The sequence below is a fragment of the Megascapheus bottae genome, chromosome 22 (genome assembly GCF_031878675.1).
Source record: "Megascapheus bottae isolate mThoBot1 chromosome 22, mThoBot2.hap1, whole genome shotgun sequence".
NCBI classification, from domain to species: domain Eukaryota; kingdom Metazoa; phylum Chordata; class Mammalia; order Rodentia; family Geomyidae; genus Megascapheus; species Megascapheus bottae.
This window is the reverse complement of record NC_143530.1, coordinates 27,952,370-27,967,686: the sequence shown is the minus strand read 5'-3', so window position 1 is coordinate 27,967,686 and position 15,317 is coordinate 27,952,370. Positions and strand designations below refer to the sequence as shown.

Genomic DNA, 15,317 nt, shown 5'->3' with positions numbered 1-15,317 from the left:
AGTGATCTGGAACTCTAGGTTATGGTCCAGTTGTCTACTCTGAAGTTCTACTTTGGTGTACTACTACCTAAGAGCTCAGAAGGTGATATTTGGAGACTGGGTCTTTGATAAGACCTAAAAATAAACACACTGATGTCACACAGATGAGCTGACTTATAAGGACTAGTGTCCTTAGAAGGAGAGACTGCAGTGTAGCTCACTGGCAGAGTGAATGCTTAGTGAGGCTCTAGGTTCCATTCCCAACAGGTAGGCAGGCAGGCAAGAAGGAAGGAAGGAGGAAGAAATGGAAGGGAGAAAGAATGGAAGAAAGGGGGAAGGAGGGAAAGAGGTTAGGAAGAAGAAAGGGAGGATGGAATGAGGGATGGAGAGGTAAGAGGGGAGGAAAGAGGAGTGAGAAAAGTGGGAGGGAAGGACAAAGGAAAAAAGGGATGAGGAAGAGGAAGAAGGGAATGGAGGGGAGGAGGGCAAGAAGGGAGGGAGAAAGAGAGGAGGGAAGAAGTAGGTAGGTCAACACACAGAAGGATTAGGGGAAAAGATGGGTTATCTATAGGTGCACATCTTGATCTTGGGTGATTTCAGCCTGAACAACTGAGAGGAAATCCATACTTGCTGTTTTAAGTTGCCCAGTCAGTGGCATTTGTTACAGCAGCCCCAGGAACTAATACAGCAAGGCCACATGGAAGCGCCAAACAGTCCCTTGGGAGCTGGCTTTGGGCCAGCCTGCCAGCTGACTGCAGCAGTGAGGAGAGCACACAGTGCCTTGTCAGGGCATTGGGTAGTACTGCCATGTCCCTGGACTGAAAACACAGGTGATGTGGACACTGTCCCTGTCATATTTTGTGATGGAAGTTTGTTAGGTTTTTAAGAGGCCCAGAGCAACCTGAGTAACTCTTTGGACCAGCACTGAGGTCCAGAGGGTGGACAGGAGCTTGATCAGGATGAGACTCCTTCTCTGGGCCTCTCCACCTCAGACCCTAGGGTCTCCCGCTTCAATCATTTCCCACATTAAAAATTTATAAAACTCTCATCCAAGGGCTGGGGGCAGGAGGGAGGGAGTCCCGCGCCTGTATCCTCCACAGCCTTCCTCAGTTCCTCCACAAAGGACGCTCCTTCATCCTCTCTGCCTTTCAAAATCTGAGGCCTCCATCAGGGAGGTGTGAATGCTGGACTCCTGTCCCAGGCTTCTAGCCTGCCTGATGCTAATGGCTGGTTTCTCTGCACTTCCCTTTTCCTCTTAAGCACACTCACCTCACCTCACCCTGTCTGGAATCCTCAACTCACAGACTGTCTCCAGTATAGCCATGAGTTACTTCTCCAAGACAGAGACAGTCTATCTTTGTCATCTTCCCACAGAGGAAGTCCTCAGAGAAGGACCAGAAACAGACACTGCACATGGGGCTGCTCAATAGCCTTTTCCAGAAGAGGGTTAGGATGGCACCTTCAAAAAAGAAGACACTTTCCCCAAGTTCACAGCTGCCAAAAGGTGGATGCAATTCAGTGGTTCACCCATGAATAGATGGGTAAAACAAATGTGGTCCACATACAATGGAGTATCATTCAGTCTCAAAGAAAGGAGACTTGGATATGAGTACACTCTGGGGACATCATCATGTTCCGTGACATAATCTATCACAAATGGATGGATACTCTAGGATGTCACTTATGCACCTAGAGCTACAAATCCATAGGGACACAATGTAGGATAAAGGCTGCCCAAGGACTAGGTGGACAAGAGCTTGGAGAGTTAGTGTTTAAATAGGGGTAGGGTTTCTGGAGATGATAGAGTGAAGAGTTCTGAAGATGATGTTGGTGATAGCTGCACAGCCCTGGGTGTACTTAATGCTGCCAAATTGAGAAATGGAGTTTCAAGTCAGGTGTGTGTTACATAATTAAAAATTTAAATAATATAAGGGAAAACTTTGTGCTTACTCTCAATGCTCCTATATCTACATCTGCAAACAGTGAAGTTCTTTAATTATGTAATAATCAAGAGCACCCAATTTGTAAAACACAATGGAGAAAGAAGTTTATAATCTAATCTAGGAGCAAATACATTATAGTGCAAATTACAGGGTTGGCTGAGGATCCCACCCATAATTCAACACCCTCTCTAAGGCTTCCTGGCTTGAGTTCTTTGTGCACTCTCTTTCTCTTCCTTTGCTTTCTTTCTTTTTTTAAACTTTCCTTCCCGTCTTTTCTTTTCTTCTGCCAGTACTTGGACTTAAAGTTAGGGTCTGGGTACTGTCCTTTAGTTTTTTCACCCAAGGTTGTCACTCTGCCACTTGAGCCATACCTCAGCATCAGTCTCTTTGCTGGTTAATTGGAAATTAGGGTCTTGTGGACTTTTCCTACCTGGGGTGGCTTTGAACATTGATCCTCAGCCCTCAGCCTCCTGAGTAGCTAGGATTATAGGCACGAGGCACCAGTGCCCAGCCCCCTTCACTTAGTTTTTAAATGAAACAAAGCATGAGTACGTCTAATGGCCAAAAGAACATTAGAATTCTATAAAGAATGACTACTACTCTTTCTCCTTACTTGAACAACAAAAAACAAAATTCTGAAGCACTTAACTAGCATTCCTATGACTTAACATTCTTGACCACACAACCCCATGACTCAACAATTTGGTTTTCTTTCCAGATAAGTAAACCAACAGACCATCTGACTTTAGAGCAGTGTTTCCCAGCATGAGCTAGCTGTCTTTCTGGCTCTTCCAGGCTGGTATGACTCAAGGTCAGCAAAAAAATTGATTAGGGCATTGTGACTCTGCTTTCTGGCAAAAATGAATCCCCAAAAGTTTGTTGGATATTTTCCCAGTAGAAATCCAACAATGTGACATAAAAAAAGGAGTTGAGAGAGGCAAAAATGACAATGAAAGCTATGGAAGGCATATTGGGAAAAGGCAAGGAATAGTACCTGCCTATCTCTGCAGCAGTGACAGCTGGTTTTAAGACAGAAGGATCACACTTGGCTTATTATCTGTCTTTACCCTTTGCTCACATGATCACATATGCATATAATTATATAATATTATATTATACAAAATCATATATAAAATCACACGTGACTATACATGTATGTACGTGTGTATATATAGAGAGATGGACAAATAGAGAGACAGAGACAAAGAACGTGTTCTCTGTTGAACTCAGGGCCTAGGCACTCTCTCTTGGCTTTTTTGCTCACGACTGGTGACCTACCACTTAAGTCATAGCTCCACTTCTGGCTTTTCTGTGGTAAATTGGAGATAAGGAAGTTCAAAGACTTTCCTGCCCCAGCTGGATACAAACTGTGATGCACAGATCTCACCTCTTAAGTAACTCAGATTATAAACGTGAATCTCCCTTTACACTTTCTGAACACATTTCCATTTTGAACTAGGTCTTGCAAATTATGCTACTGTCCCAACTGTGGGGGCAGACATAAGAATGACAGTTTGCAAAACTGTTCCATTGCCTTACCCCACTGCTACTTCCAAGCCCCAAAATGACCTGGTAATGTTCCCTAAGGGCCATCTTCAATCCTTCCAAGAAAAGTCTCCTTGGGAGGTGTGCTCCTACCAATTCCACACTAAGCTTTAGGGGACAGGTAAGTTACATCCTGAGTGTTTTAAGCATTTAATGATCACATCAGCCATAACTCAAGTTATTCTGAGTTAATAATTACCAGAAAGCTCTGCCTATACCCCTCCACCCATCTGGGGAAAGGCTAGTCCTACACACCCAGCTCCAAGGAGCTGCATCTCACTCAGCTCTGGATCATAACTCTTTGCCCACCCAAACCCAGGCTGGGCAGGAGATTGTAACCAATAATATGGAGTTAGGCAGAGAGATGCTGATTTCAGGATTAACTGTCAATAAGCCAGTTAGAAGAGGGAGGAAGGCAGGAGGAAGGGGGCCTTCAACAGCAAGGCAGGTAAGAACAGCACTGGGGGTAATGTTTCCTGAAAGACTCAGCCCCACTTTATTATCTCAGATCCCAGCTTCTGTGTCTTTGGAATAAATTTCCATTTTTAATATGCTTTCAAACTTTGCTTTGTTACTTGTGACTAAGAAAGTTGTAGAAAGAGGCTTGATGGGGTATAATATTATGCAAAAGGACAAGCTAAAAGGTTCAAGCACAGAAGAAAACATTTCATAAAGTTCATAAACACTGCCCCTGTGTGTGTGTGTTTTACCTGTGTGTGTGTGTGTGTGTGTGTATGCACGCTGATACTTGTGCTTGAATTCAGGGCCTGAGCACTGTCCCTGAGCTTTTTTGCTCAAGGAAAATGCTCTACCACTGAGTCACAACTTCACTACTAGATCTATCTATGTATCCATCCATCTATCTAGTTTAGAGGAATATTAGAGTGTCATGGACTCTCCTGGCTTGGCTGGTCCTCAGAGCTCAGCCTCCTGTAGCTATGATTACAGGTAAGAGTGACCAGCGTCCAGCCACTGTCCCCTTACTCTGTCAGTCTCCAAGACATGTGTTGGACAGAGACCTGCCCACTGGTCATGAGTAGCTCTGAGTCAAGGCTTAGCAAATGGTAAAGCAAGATGACTAACTCACACCAGCCTGGAGGATCAGAGAGTATTAAAGCCAAAAGCCAAAAGCCTCCCTGAGAAGTCCCCAAGGTGATACTACAGGTTGGAAGACAGACAGACAGACAGACAGACAGACAGACAGACAGACAGACACACACACACACACACACACACACACACACACACACACACACAAACATTTTCTTTGGCTTTCCCCTCTTCCTGAAGTCTGGTCTCTGATTTCTGTTCTTACCATCAACTCCTCCTTAAAGTTCTATCCTATCTGAAGTGCATGTTCACGCACCCAGCAGAGTTGCCACATTTTAAGCACTATCAGCCTTTTCTCTGCACCATGAATGAGCTCTAATTTCTAATCAAGAGCTCTATGGAGCTCACTTGTACCTTGCAGACATCCCCTTGCACCCCTCTCTTCCATCCCCTTCTTTTTAGATCTGCTGCTTGCTGTGAGCCCTCTGGGCCCTGTGACCCGACCTCTATGGTGTCATAGTAGAACTCCATAATCCGACAACAACCTGGAGTCCTTTGGGGCACACTCCTCAGACCACCCTGGATGTGGGCTCCAATATAAAGAGCACAGACATTCTGGTGCTTCAGAGGACTGAACTGCCCTTCTAGGTGTGGCAGGCCACCTCCTCTGTTCAAGTACTTCTCAGATGACTCATTTGGGCAGCTCTTGCCTCACTAGTGGTGAAATTTCCCAGGTGCCTCCTGTTTGCCAGGTGCCTGAGGGTGGGGCAGGCACTTTCCAGGTGCTCTGCCCTCACAAGCATCTGAAGCTGAGCAGCACTAACCCCACCCCACCAATGAGGAAACAGGTGGGTGAATGTTCCCAAAGATAAGCTGGTGCTGGGCAGCAGTGTGGGAAATGTCGCAGACTCCTGCCCAACTAAATGCTCTCATGCTCTTCACTTAAGTTCAAATATGTTCAGAAACTTATCATGCTGACTTGCAGGTCATAGACCTTGAGTGTGGAGACAGGCAGACCTAATTCTAACCTGGACACACTGAGTTTGGATGCAGGTACATCTGGATACTATGCCTCTTGAAGGATGAACAATAGCCAGTAGGTTAAGGGATGAAAGCAAGGGCATTCCAGGAAAGTGGAACAGTACAAGCAGCAAAGAACTGAGGCAAGAAGACAGGCCAGGCTGAGAATTGGGAGATATTCCCTACATCAAAGTTATAGCAGGGAAAGAATGGAAAGGCAAGTAGGGTTCATGTCTAGAGACGGTAGTTTACATGCATAGCAGAAAACTGAGTATCTTTACCATGTAGAGAGCTTCCTTCTTATTTTGGTGTCTCTGGAGGCTGTGGTTTTAAGATCAGCACAACGAAGCAGAGGCCAGGCTAGGGTTCTAGAAGGACCAAAGGAGCAGATAGCAAAAAACAAAAACAAAAAGCCCTGTCCAGACAGAAGGTCTGCCAAAGCTCACCCACACAGAGACGAAGAATAACCACACCTCAACTGTACAGTAATCCAAACATGCACTCAGTACATTCTCAGGCCACCGAAGCATCACCTGAAAGGCCAGTGAAGGAGAACATGCCATGCAGACAGGGCAAAGCCCCTGGGGATGCCTCTGGACCCTTCCTTGCTGGAAAAACTGGGGCAGAGGATGCCAAGAACTCAGTTGAAAACTCAACGGTATGGTGACTTTGGACAAGTCATTAATCCTCAGCTCAGTGTTCCCATCTATTAACTGAAGACATTGGACAAGAAGATCGTATTAACATTGTATACACAGGGCAGGATTTTTTTTTTTTACCTACATGTGGTTCTGCATAGGAAAAACTGGACAGAAATCATAGCCCTGAGCTTTCCTATATCTGGTCCTTCAGCCTTGTGAAAGTTTAACCAGCACCCTCCCCTTCTGAACAGGAAGGCAAGAGAAAATGCTAGATTACTCCAAAGGGCCAGGGTTTCCTGTCAAGGCACAACAACACATTTACTTCTTGCCTGGCTTCTGGCTACGTCACATCTGATCTGGATCTGATAGCTCAGAGTGATTTCCAATGATCCTCCTCAGGACTCTCCTCAGGGAGCCTACTTCCTTTTAGTAGTAGCATAGAGGCAGGCCCAGGCTGCCTCTCGCACCAAATATTCTCCCTTTCTCTCTCTCCTCCTTGGAAGCTGTAGAACCCCACAGCATGTCAGTGCTTGAGCTCAGGCCCCCATCTCTTCTCATGCCATCATACACACACATACTCACATTCACATACAAACACATCCTATTCCCACATCTTCTCAGCTGGCACTGTTCCTTCCTAGAAGGAAGATATCCTGGGATATCTAAGTGTGCATCTGCCTTAGCCTCATTGGCTTTCCCTGGTCTGCTCCAATCCCACCTCATCAAATCTTCACAGTGTAGCTGGAGAAGATTTTTCAAAAATATGATTGATTTCCTGTGGTATCATCTCCCTCACTCTGCTTAATGATCTTTGATGGCTTTGTAAACGCTATCCAGCTTCTATTCCTATATCAGCTTTTGTGAGTTCCAGGCTCCTGAATGCCACAGGGCCCTTGTAAATGCCCTTTGCCCTCTGGAAAACACACACACACACACACACACACACACACACACACACACAACCTTTCTTTCATGGCCTTGCTCTCTTGCTCCATCTCAATGTACATTTCTCACACACAATAGTTGGTATAGGTCACACTTTATTGTTGTTGATCTGGTCTTCCTTTCCATACACTTAACTCCATTTGAAGTTAAAAATTATTTGACCAGTTAGGCTGGGCCTCCTTCAGTGTTCTGCAAGGATTATGGAGACTGAGCTGTCCATCTTTGCCTGCCATTATCCCACAGCCTATACCACAAAGCCTAGCTCACAATGAACACCAATGAAAAAGAGGGAAGAAAGGCGACTTGAGAGGAAAAAAAAAATGAAAGAAGAGTAGCCTGGGGTCACATTCATTACTGTGACAGGTGCTTAATAACTGGCTTTCTGAATGTAAATCCTCATGTGCAGTGTCTGCCAGTTCTGATGGTTTGGCCCATAGCAAGCTACCAATGTAATATTACTGAATGTGAAGCTGGACAGAGCAGCTGTTAGCGAATAGAAGGCAAGGTAGCTGTAGCCCATTACTTTGGATTGAAAGTCATAATGAATTGCAACTTACCAAAAAAATGCTAATAACATACAAAGCATTTGCAAGCCAGGAATAAGTCTGAAATGCTAGCTACTCAGAAGACTGAGATGGAAAGATGTCAGTTTCAAGAGAGTCTGTCCAGAAAAGTCTATGAATCTCTTATCTTCCATTAATGAGCAAAAAACTGAAAGAGGAGCTGTGGCTCAAGTAGTGAAGTGCCAACCTTGCTAAAAAAAAAAAAAAAAAAAAAAAAAACAACAACTAAGGGATACCCAATTCAAGCTCCACTACCAGCACAAGAGAGTGGTAAGGAAAGGGGGGAGGGGGGAGGGACAAAGAGAGGGGGGAGGGAGAAAGAGAATTTGCAGCTAGTTATACCAACAATGAATCAGAATAAGACGATCTGGAAGGACAATGGGCCTGGCACAACCCCAGGAAGAATGCTGTCTGCCAGGAGGTGGAAAGGGCTACTTCACAGCTATTTAGCTCTGGTCTTAGTACCTTGGAGTTAAATGTTCATATCGTTGTTATGGCCAAATCAAAGTTTGCATGGAATACTGGTTATGGTCTCTGACCTGGTATTGCCCTTTTTTTTAGCAGTTTATCCTAATAACTCAATAGACAGAAACATGAAATTTTCTCTCCCTAATATTCCAGGAGTACAGACGACCTAAATCAAACCCAAACCCAGAAACCATTAAAAAAAAAAGATGAATTCATGTGACACTATACTAAATCAAACCTTTCTGTGTATCTAAACACCCTAAACAAAATCAAAAGATAAACAACAAAATGTTGGGGGGGGGGGGAATGTGAGATCACCAAAGAGCTCTCTCATTTAACCACAGAGAGTGCTCCTATAAAGCCATTAGGAAATAAGATTCCCACAAACACCTATACATACAGGCAAAGACCTAAAGAGATGATTCAAAGGAATGGAAATATCAGGAGCTTTTAACACTGGAAACGATGGTTTAGCTCTCACACTAAGGGACGTGCAAATTACAGCAATAACCAAACTTAATTTTCCATATATCAGACTAACAAAGGTTAGACTTTGATGATGCTCTGGACAAATTATTGTTGGAAATGTAAATTGCCATCTTATACAGAACACTTGAGCAATAGTTACCACAATTAAATTGCAACCCATTTTGACATTCCTAACAATTTATTGCATGTATACAAAGGCTCACAAATGCCAGTATTTCATTTCTTTCCATAGATAGAGCTATATTATATAATGTTACATACATATTATATATTATGTATATTCCCATTATTCATATACATAAAATAGAAATGACCTTAGTATCTCTTCAATAAGTGATCAAATTGATGCCCAGTCAGATGTGAAATACTGTAAGGACTTAAACAAAGAATAGTGAGCTCTCCATACTGACACACTCAGTGGACGTTAGTGAAAAGAACAAAGAAGAATATATACAATATTCTGTTTATGAAAGAAAATATATAAATGAAAATAGACTGCTTATGGAAGGATTAGAAAAAGCAACTGGTTGCTTCTGAAGAGGGAAACTGGGAGGCATGACAAACTTTTATGTACGCTTTCTGAGCTACATACATGTGTTATCTGTTACAATTTCCAAAAGAAAACGTGTATAAAGATATTCACTGGAATGTTGCATATACTCAATGAAAGCCACCACTCAGACAACCTAATGGTAGTCAGTCTATATTAGGTAAAGAAGTTAAGTAATTTTAATAAACTTGTAAAAACAAGCAATTAAAATGTTTCTAAGAACTTGGACAAATGCCCTTCATATGAATTAGATTAATAGCATATTCCATTACATGAACACTTTGTAAATATATATATATACACACATGTGTGTAAAGCATATAAATATATTTATGTATATATGTATGTAAAGCCTTTCAAAAGCAAAAACGAGTTACTAGACTCAGAGAACAGAATTGTGGGGGTTTTTTGTTGTTGGTCATGGGGTTTGAACTCTGAGCCTAGGCACTGTCCCTGAGCTCTTTAGCTCAAGGCTACTGCCCTACCCCTTGAGCCACAGCCCCACTTCCCGTTTTCTGGTGGTTAACTGGAGATAAAAGTCTCAAGTTCTTTAGTGCCTGGGCTGGCTTTGAACTGCAATCTTCAAATCTCAGCCTCCTGAGAAGCTAGGATTACAGGCGTGACCCACCCCAACCAGCTGGACTATTTTTAAAAAAATATTATCATTCCAGTGATACTATAATTATTTTGTTTTGATTAAGTCATATTGAAAGGATATCAACTACTTCCCAGGATGTTAAACTGAGGATTGCGCCAGAAAACCCGAAGTAGCTTTGTGGCTCAAGTGGTAGAGTGCTAGCCTTGAGCTGAAGAGTTCAGGGACAGCACCCAGGCCCAGAGTTCAACCCCACAATCGAAAAAAAAAAAAAAATCAGGATCCACTCAGAATGATGCAATATAAACTATACAAGTTAGTTATTGGAAGAAATAGTTTTTAAATAAATGAGTTGGATTTTTCTTCTTTTTTGCTATTTTTTATTAAAGCCCAGAAATATCTGAGAATTGACTTGCTTAGTGAACCCTAGGGTGAGAAGGATGACAAAGGAACAGGCTGAAAAAATGGCCTTTCTTCAGACCCCTCCAAACTGATCTCTATTAGCTTTAAAGACTTCCTTTGGACATGAGAAAGGGTATCAATGTTTGTGAAGTAATGCACCTTCTCTCTGGTAAATATAATGTAACCTTTTTATTAATTACAATAAAAACATATGAAAAAAAATAAAGGTCAGTAGAAAAGCCATGGTCTCAAAAAAAAAAAAAAACAAGAAAAAACAAAACAAAACAAAAAGAATTCCTTTGGTTCTTTTCAGGGAGGCAGTGACAACACTCCTCAACAGGGCTGGGAGAAAAACTGCAGAGAACTGTGAAAATCAACAACACAGATAAATGCCTGGTTCCTGTACAGGACAGCTAGCCCAGTCAGATGTGTATTCAGTGAGTTATAATCAGCCATAATGCTATTAAGAGTGGCCTTGTTGTGTGGCTTTTTGTTTGTTGTTAGTAACAGTATCATAATTTATTCGTATCACTGGAGATTGAATATGGAGCCTCACATTTGCTAGCCTACCACTTACACTATACCCTCAGCCTTTGTGCTTTTTTATTTGTCAGTCTTCTGCTTTTGCCTGGTGACCTCAGACCCCAGTTATCCTACCTCTGCCTTCCAAGTAGTTAGGATTAAAGGTTTGAGCCATCATGCCTCGTTATGTTGTTGTTGTTCGTGTGTGTGTGTGTGTGTGTGTGTGTGTGTGTTGGTCCTGGGGTTTGAACTCGGACCCGAGCACTGTCCTTGAAAAGCTCAAGGCTAGAGCTCTACCACTTGAGTCTCAGATCCACTGCTGGTTTTTGGTGGTTAACTAGAGATGAAGTCTCACAGATTTTTCTTGTCTGGGCTAATTTTAAATAGAGATCCTTAGATCTAAGCCTCCTAATAGCTAGGATTACATGTGTGAGAGGTGAGTCAGCCAGCATCTGGCAATGTTATTATTATTATTATTATTATTATTATTATTATTATTATTATTATTGTGGATCGTGGGGCTTGAACTAGGCCTGGGCACTGTTCCTGAGCCCTTCAGCTCAAGGATACCACCCTACCCTGGAGCCTAATATTGTATCTGAGCTCTTCAGCTCAAGGCTACCACCTTACCCTTGAGCCAAGCCCACTTTCTGTTTTCTAGTGTTTAACTGGAGATAAGAGTCTCAGGTACTTTTGTGTCCAGGCTGGCTTTGAACATTGATCCTCAAATCTCATCCTCCTGAGAAGCTAAGATTAAAGGCATGAGCCACTGTGCCAGACCAATGTTATTATTTTTAATCAAAGGTGATAATATAAAATGTTTCAACATGCATAAAAGAATGGTGGCAGTATTATCATTACTATTAGTTGTTGGGATATCTTTTGTTTTATACAAGTTGGGAGGTCTTTTGTTCTATAGAATTTATGTTCCATAGTATAAATTTGCACTTAGAAAAAAATTTTAACAAGAGACCCCAATAGAAGAAACCAAAATATCCCAAAATGAAAAGCCTCAATCACACACCATGAACATGAACAAAAGCACAAAAATCTTCACCTAATGCAAAGCCATGAAGACAACATGGTAGGTCTTAAGCAAGTCAGAAGTGTGGTTTGTCTTAATGTGTCAAGTGTTAGTGGAAGCATGGTTTCTTTTCTTTTTTTTTTTTTTTTTTGTTTGTCATGGGACTTGAACTCTGAGCCTGGGTGTTGTCCCTGAGCTCTTCAGCTCAAGGCTACCGCCCTACCCTTTATGGAGGCATGGTTTCTATCTCCCTCTCTTGGGCAGAAGATAAAGTACCTGGCTGGGTGTGTTCTGCTGCCTGGCTTAAGAGCCAGATGTCAGCTATGGCTATCAGCATGGCTGATTTGTCATATATGACATTTTCAGCCCGGAAAGACACTACATTTCATAAAGAAAATACATTTCATAAAGGAAAAAAAACAGTTTTTCTTACAGGTGAGCTGAACAGACCAGCATGACACCTAGAACACACTTGCTGAATGAAAAAGATTGCCTGAAGCTTACTTAAAAGATGCAGGCAGGATGCAAGCAGAAAAGCGAACAAATGGGGAGGTCTCTGACCCTCAACTTTCACCTACTGACAGAGGCCTGTAAATAGGCACAGAGCTGACAGGCATTTGACCCCTAGAACTCCTGGGTACCCATCAAAGGTATCCATTCCATATGTGATACCATATCCAATGCCAGCAAGAGGAAAAAGTCCATCTTAGTGCCAAAAAGTGCTTGAAAAGCTCTTCAAATCATTTGCCACACTGCAGAAGGACAGTCCTTTATTTAGACTGTATTTGTCCACAGAAATCAATACGTCCTTCCTAGTCTTTACTGGAGAAAATATGTCTATAATTGCTGTCCCCTGGCTCTCATCACTCAGTGTTGTCCTCAGGATGGCGTGGAACTGCACCACGTTGTCAACCAACCCACAAAAAGGACACCACACACATTCGTGGTGCTTGTGACCTCCTGAGTGCTAATTTTTAAAACTTGCGTAGCTTTCCAACATGCCTCCATGGTCTGTTTTCAGACTATTTTTGTTCTCTTTTCCCACCATGCCTGACAGAGTATGAGGAGCTGTTTTCTGGGGCTCCACAACTAAGGTACAGAACTGTTTTCCAATATCTGCCTCTTTTGGGACCTCAAACAAACAAACAAAAAAAAACCGCTCTTTACAAACATCCCTTAAATCCTTTATTCTCCCTTAGTTCTAGACTGAAGCTTAAAATACTTGAAAAGGTGGCCAGATCCTAAGGACACAGAGATTTAAATAGTCAGTGTTTTAAATTTTATCTGAATAGTCATTATTCTCAATTTTTCTTTACTGCTAAGAAAAAAAAAATGCTCTCCATGAGTGGAAATCAGTCCCACCACCACCTCTGGAAGGGACAAGCTGTGACAGAGCTAAGCTGAAGCAAACTAGAAGGAGCTTTCCAGTCACCTTGCAGAACACTGGGGTCAGTTAAGCCAGACAGCTCCCACAGGACACAGCACTTCTGACTGGGTTGGTACTACATTAAAACAATGGTGAGGATGATGTAAGAGTTTCATCTTGCACACCATGAGCTACACAACTGTTTCCTAAGGCACATTTGAAGAAGGGCCCAGTGACATGTACATTGACTACTGTAAACTGTCACATTCCCACATTCCATTCTCACATTTACACAAAGCATCTTCAACTGCTCCTTCACCCTGCTAAAGAGAAAGGGATGTACGTCTACATTGTTTAACATGCACAAGGGAGAAAAATGGATTCATAAACTGCTTGACACCATGGCTTTCAGATAGGTTAAGAAAAACTGGAGAATTATAGATGACTAGGGCAATAACTCTAACTGGCCCCATTCTCACACATTTCTCACAAACCACTCCTGCTGTGTACACAGAATGGGACAGCTCAACAAGGGAACACACTTGCACTCAAGATACAAAGTGGGTGCTGGGGTCTCAGTGCTTCAGGTCAGAGTAGCTGCTCTCCTAGAACACTGGAATCCTCTTGGCATCCTTCCTCCACTCGAGTGATATTTGCTAAAATCTTAAGAAAACGTGTTGAGGGAACACTGGGGCAGCAAAGTCTAAAGTCAAATATCTTTGGGGAAGATTGAACCAGAGTGGGGAGGGGGAGGGGGAGGCAGGGAAATTCTCAAAAGCTTTGTTGGCTACAACTTAGATTCTTTCAGCGGCTTTAGTCTGTGTCCAAGCCGAGAGTGGGTTGCCTGACTTCTGCCAAAAAGAACATCTGGGAACAGGCCAGTATTTTTATGGACAGATATTTCTTGATGGGAGATGCAGAGACAACCAGTGGCCGAGAAGACTAGAACCAAGGTCCTGGCTCCAACCTGCAGACCTTGAAGGAGGTCAGCGTCCTCATTCCCTAAGTGAGCCACCCCTGCCTCTGCAAGTGAGGCACTTCATGGCAAGGTGAGGGGCGTTTCTGGCTCTCTTAGGGGAGGGGAGTTCTTTTTGGATGCGCATCAGGACAGGTGTTTGTTTGGGTGTCAACTGGGAAAGGCCAGGCAGGGGGCCCCTTAGAGGCGGCTTGCAGCGTCACTGTCACTGCAGCGGGCAGCAAAAAAAGAAAAGAAAAAACAAAAACCCTCGCTTCATACTCAGGTGACAGCAGGAAATTCAATGAATGCGGGACGCATGGACACACAGGCTGGCACCACTCTGGCTGGGATTTCAGGTTCCCCCACTGGTTGGCACCGGCCCGAACCCCCGTCTGCAGGAAGAGACGGAGGGCGAAGGTGCCCTGGGGGATGCGGGGGGGGAAGGCTCACCCGACGGATGAGGGGACCAGGTGGTCGCGGCCCTTACCTTGCTGACCACGTTCTGGACGAGGCCAGTACGGATGCCATAGTCCCACGCGTGGCAGTCGCAGTTCGAAGCGTTGTCCCCCTTGTCCGGAGGCGACGGGAGAGGTGGAGTGTCCCCTCCGTCCGGACCGCTGCTGTTGCTCCGGTTGCCCGCGGCCCCCCAGGCGGCCGTGAAGAAGGGGGTGGTCGGGGGGCTGGTCCAATTGCTCATGTCACCCCAGCGGCCGGTGACAGTCGTCCCCGCCACCTCGGCGCCTTTGCCGGCCCCACGACACCAGAAGTTGGGCTGGTCCAGAAGGAAGGAATCGGAGAAGTGGCTGAAGCCGATGAACAAGGCGGGGATCCAGGTGAGCAGCACGAGGGTCTTCTGGTAGCTCCCGCCCAGACCCCCGAGGAAGGGCAGCACCGACCCGTCGTAGTCCAGCAACAGGAGGCTCGGGGCCGCTGCCGAGTGCGCGCTGCCGCCGGCGGGGTGCGGCGGGGGCAGCGGCTGGATCTCCGCGCTGCCGCCGGGGCCCGCGCGTCCCCCGAGGGGCGCCGAGGCCGCCGCGTCCCCGGGCGGCAGGGAGCCATTCTCCTCGGCCGGGGGCGGCTGCCGCCCGGACCCACCGCCCGCCGTGTCGCGCCGCCGGTCTATCGCCATGGCCCGGGCCCGCGGCGCCCGCAGAGGCGCATAGAGCGCGCCGGAGCTCGGCGGGCGCCCCGGGCTGAGCGCGCCGGGTCGGGTGCCCGCAGCCGCCGCCGCCGCCGCCGCCGAGGAGGGCCCGCGCG

At 44.8% G+C, this 15,317-nt stretch overlaps 1 protein-coding gene across 2 annotated transcripts in view; it reads right to left on the bottom strand.

Moving 5' to 3' along the window:
- Positions 1-15,189, bottom strand: part of Slc22a23 (solute carrier family 22 member 23) — a 178,893-nt gene extending 163,704 nt beyond the window's left edge. For both annotated transcript variants that reach the window (XM_090356407.1, XM_090356408.1), the window contains exon 1: positions 14,548-15,189. In XM_090356407.1, coding sequence (XP_090212533.1) covers positions 14,548-15,189 — 642 coding nt within the window. The remainder of the gene's footprint in view (positions 1-14,547) is intronic.
- Positions 15,190-15,317: the final 128 nt, after the last annotated feature.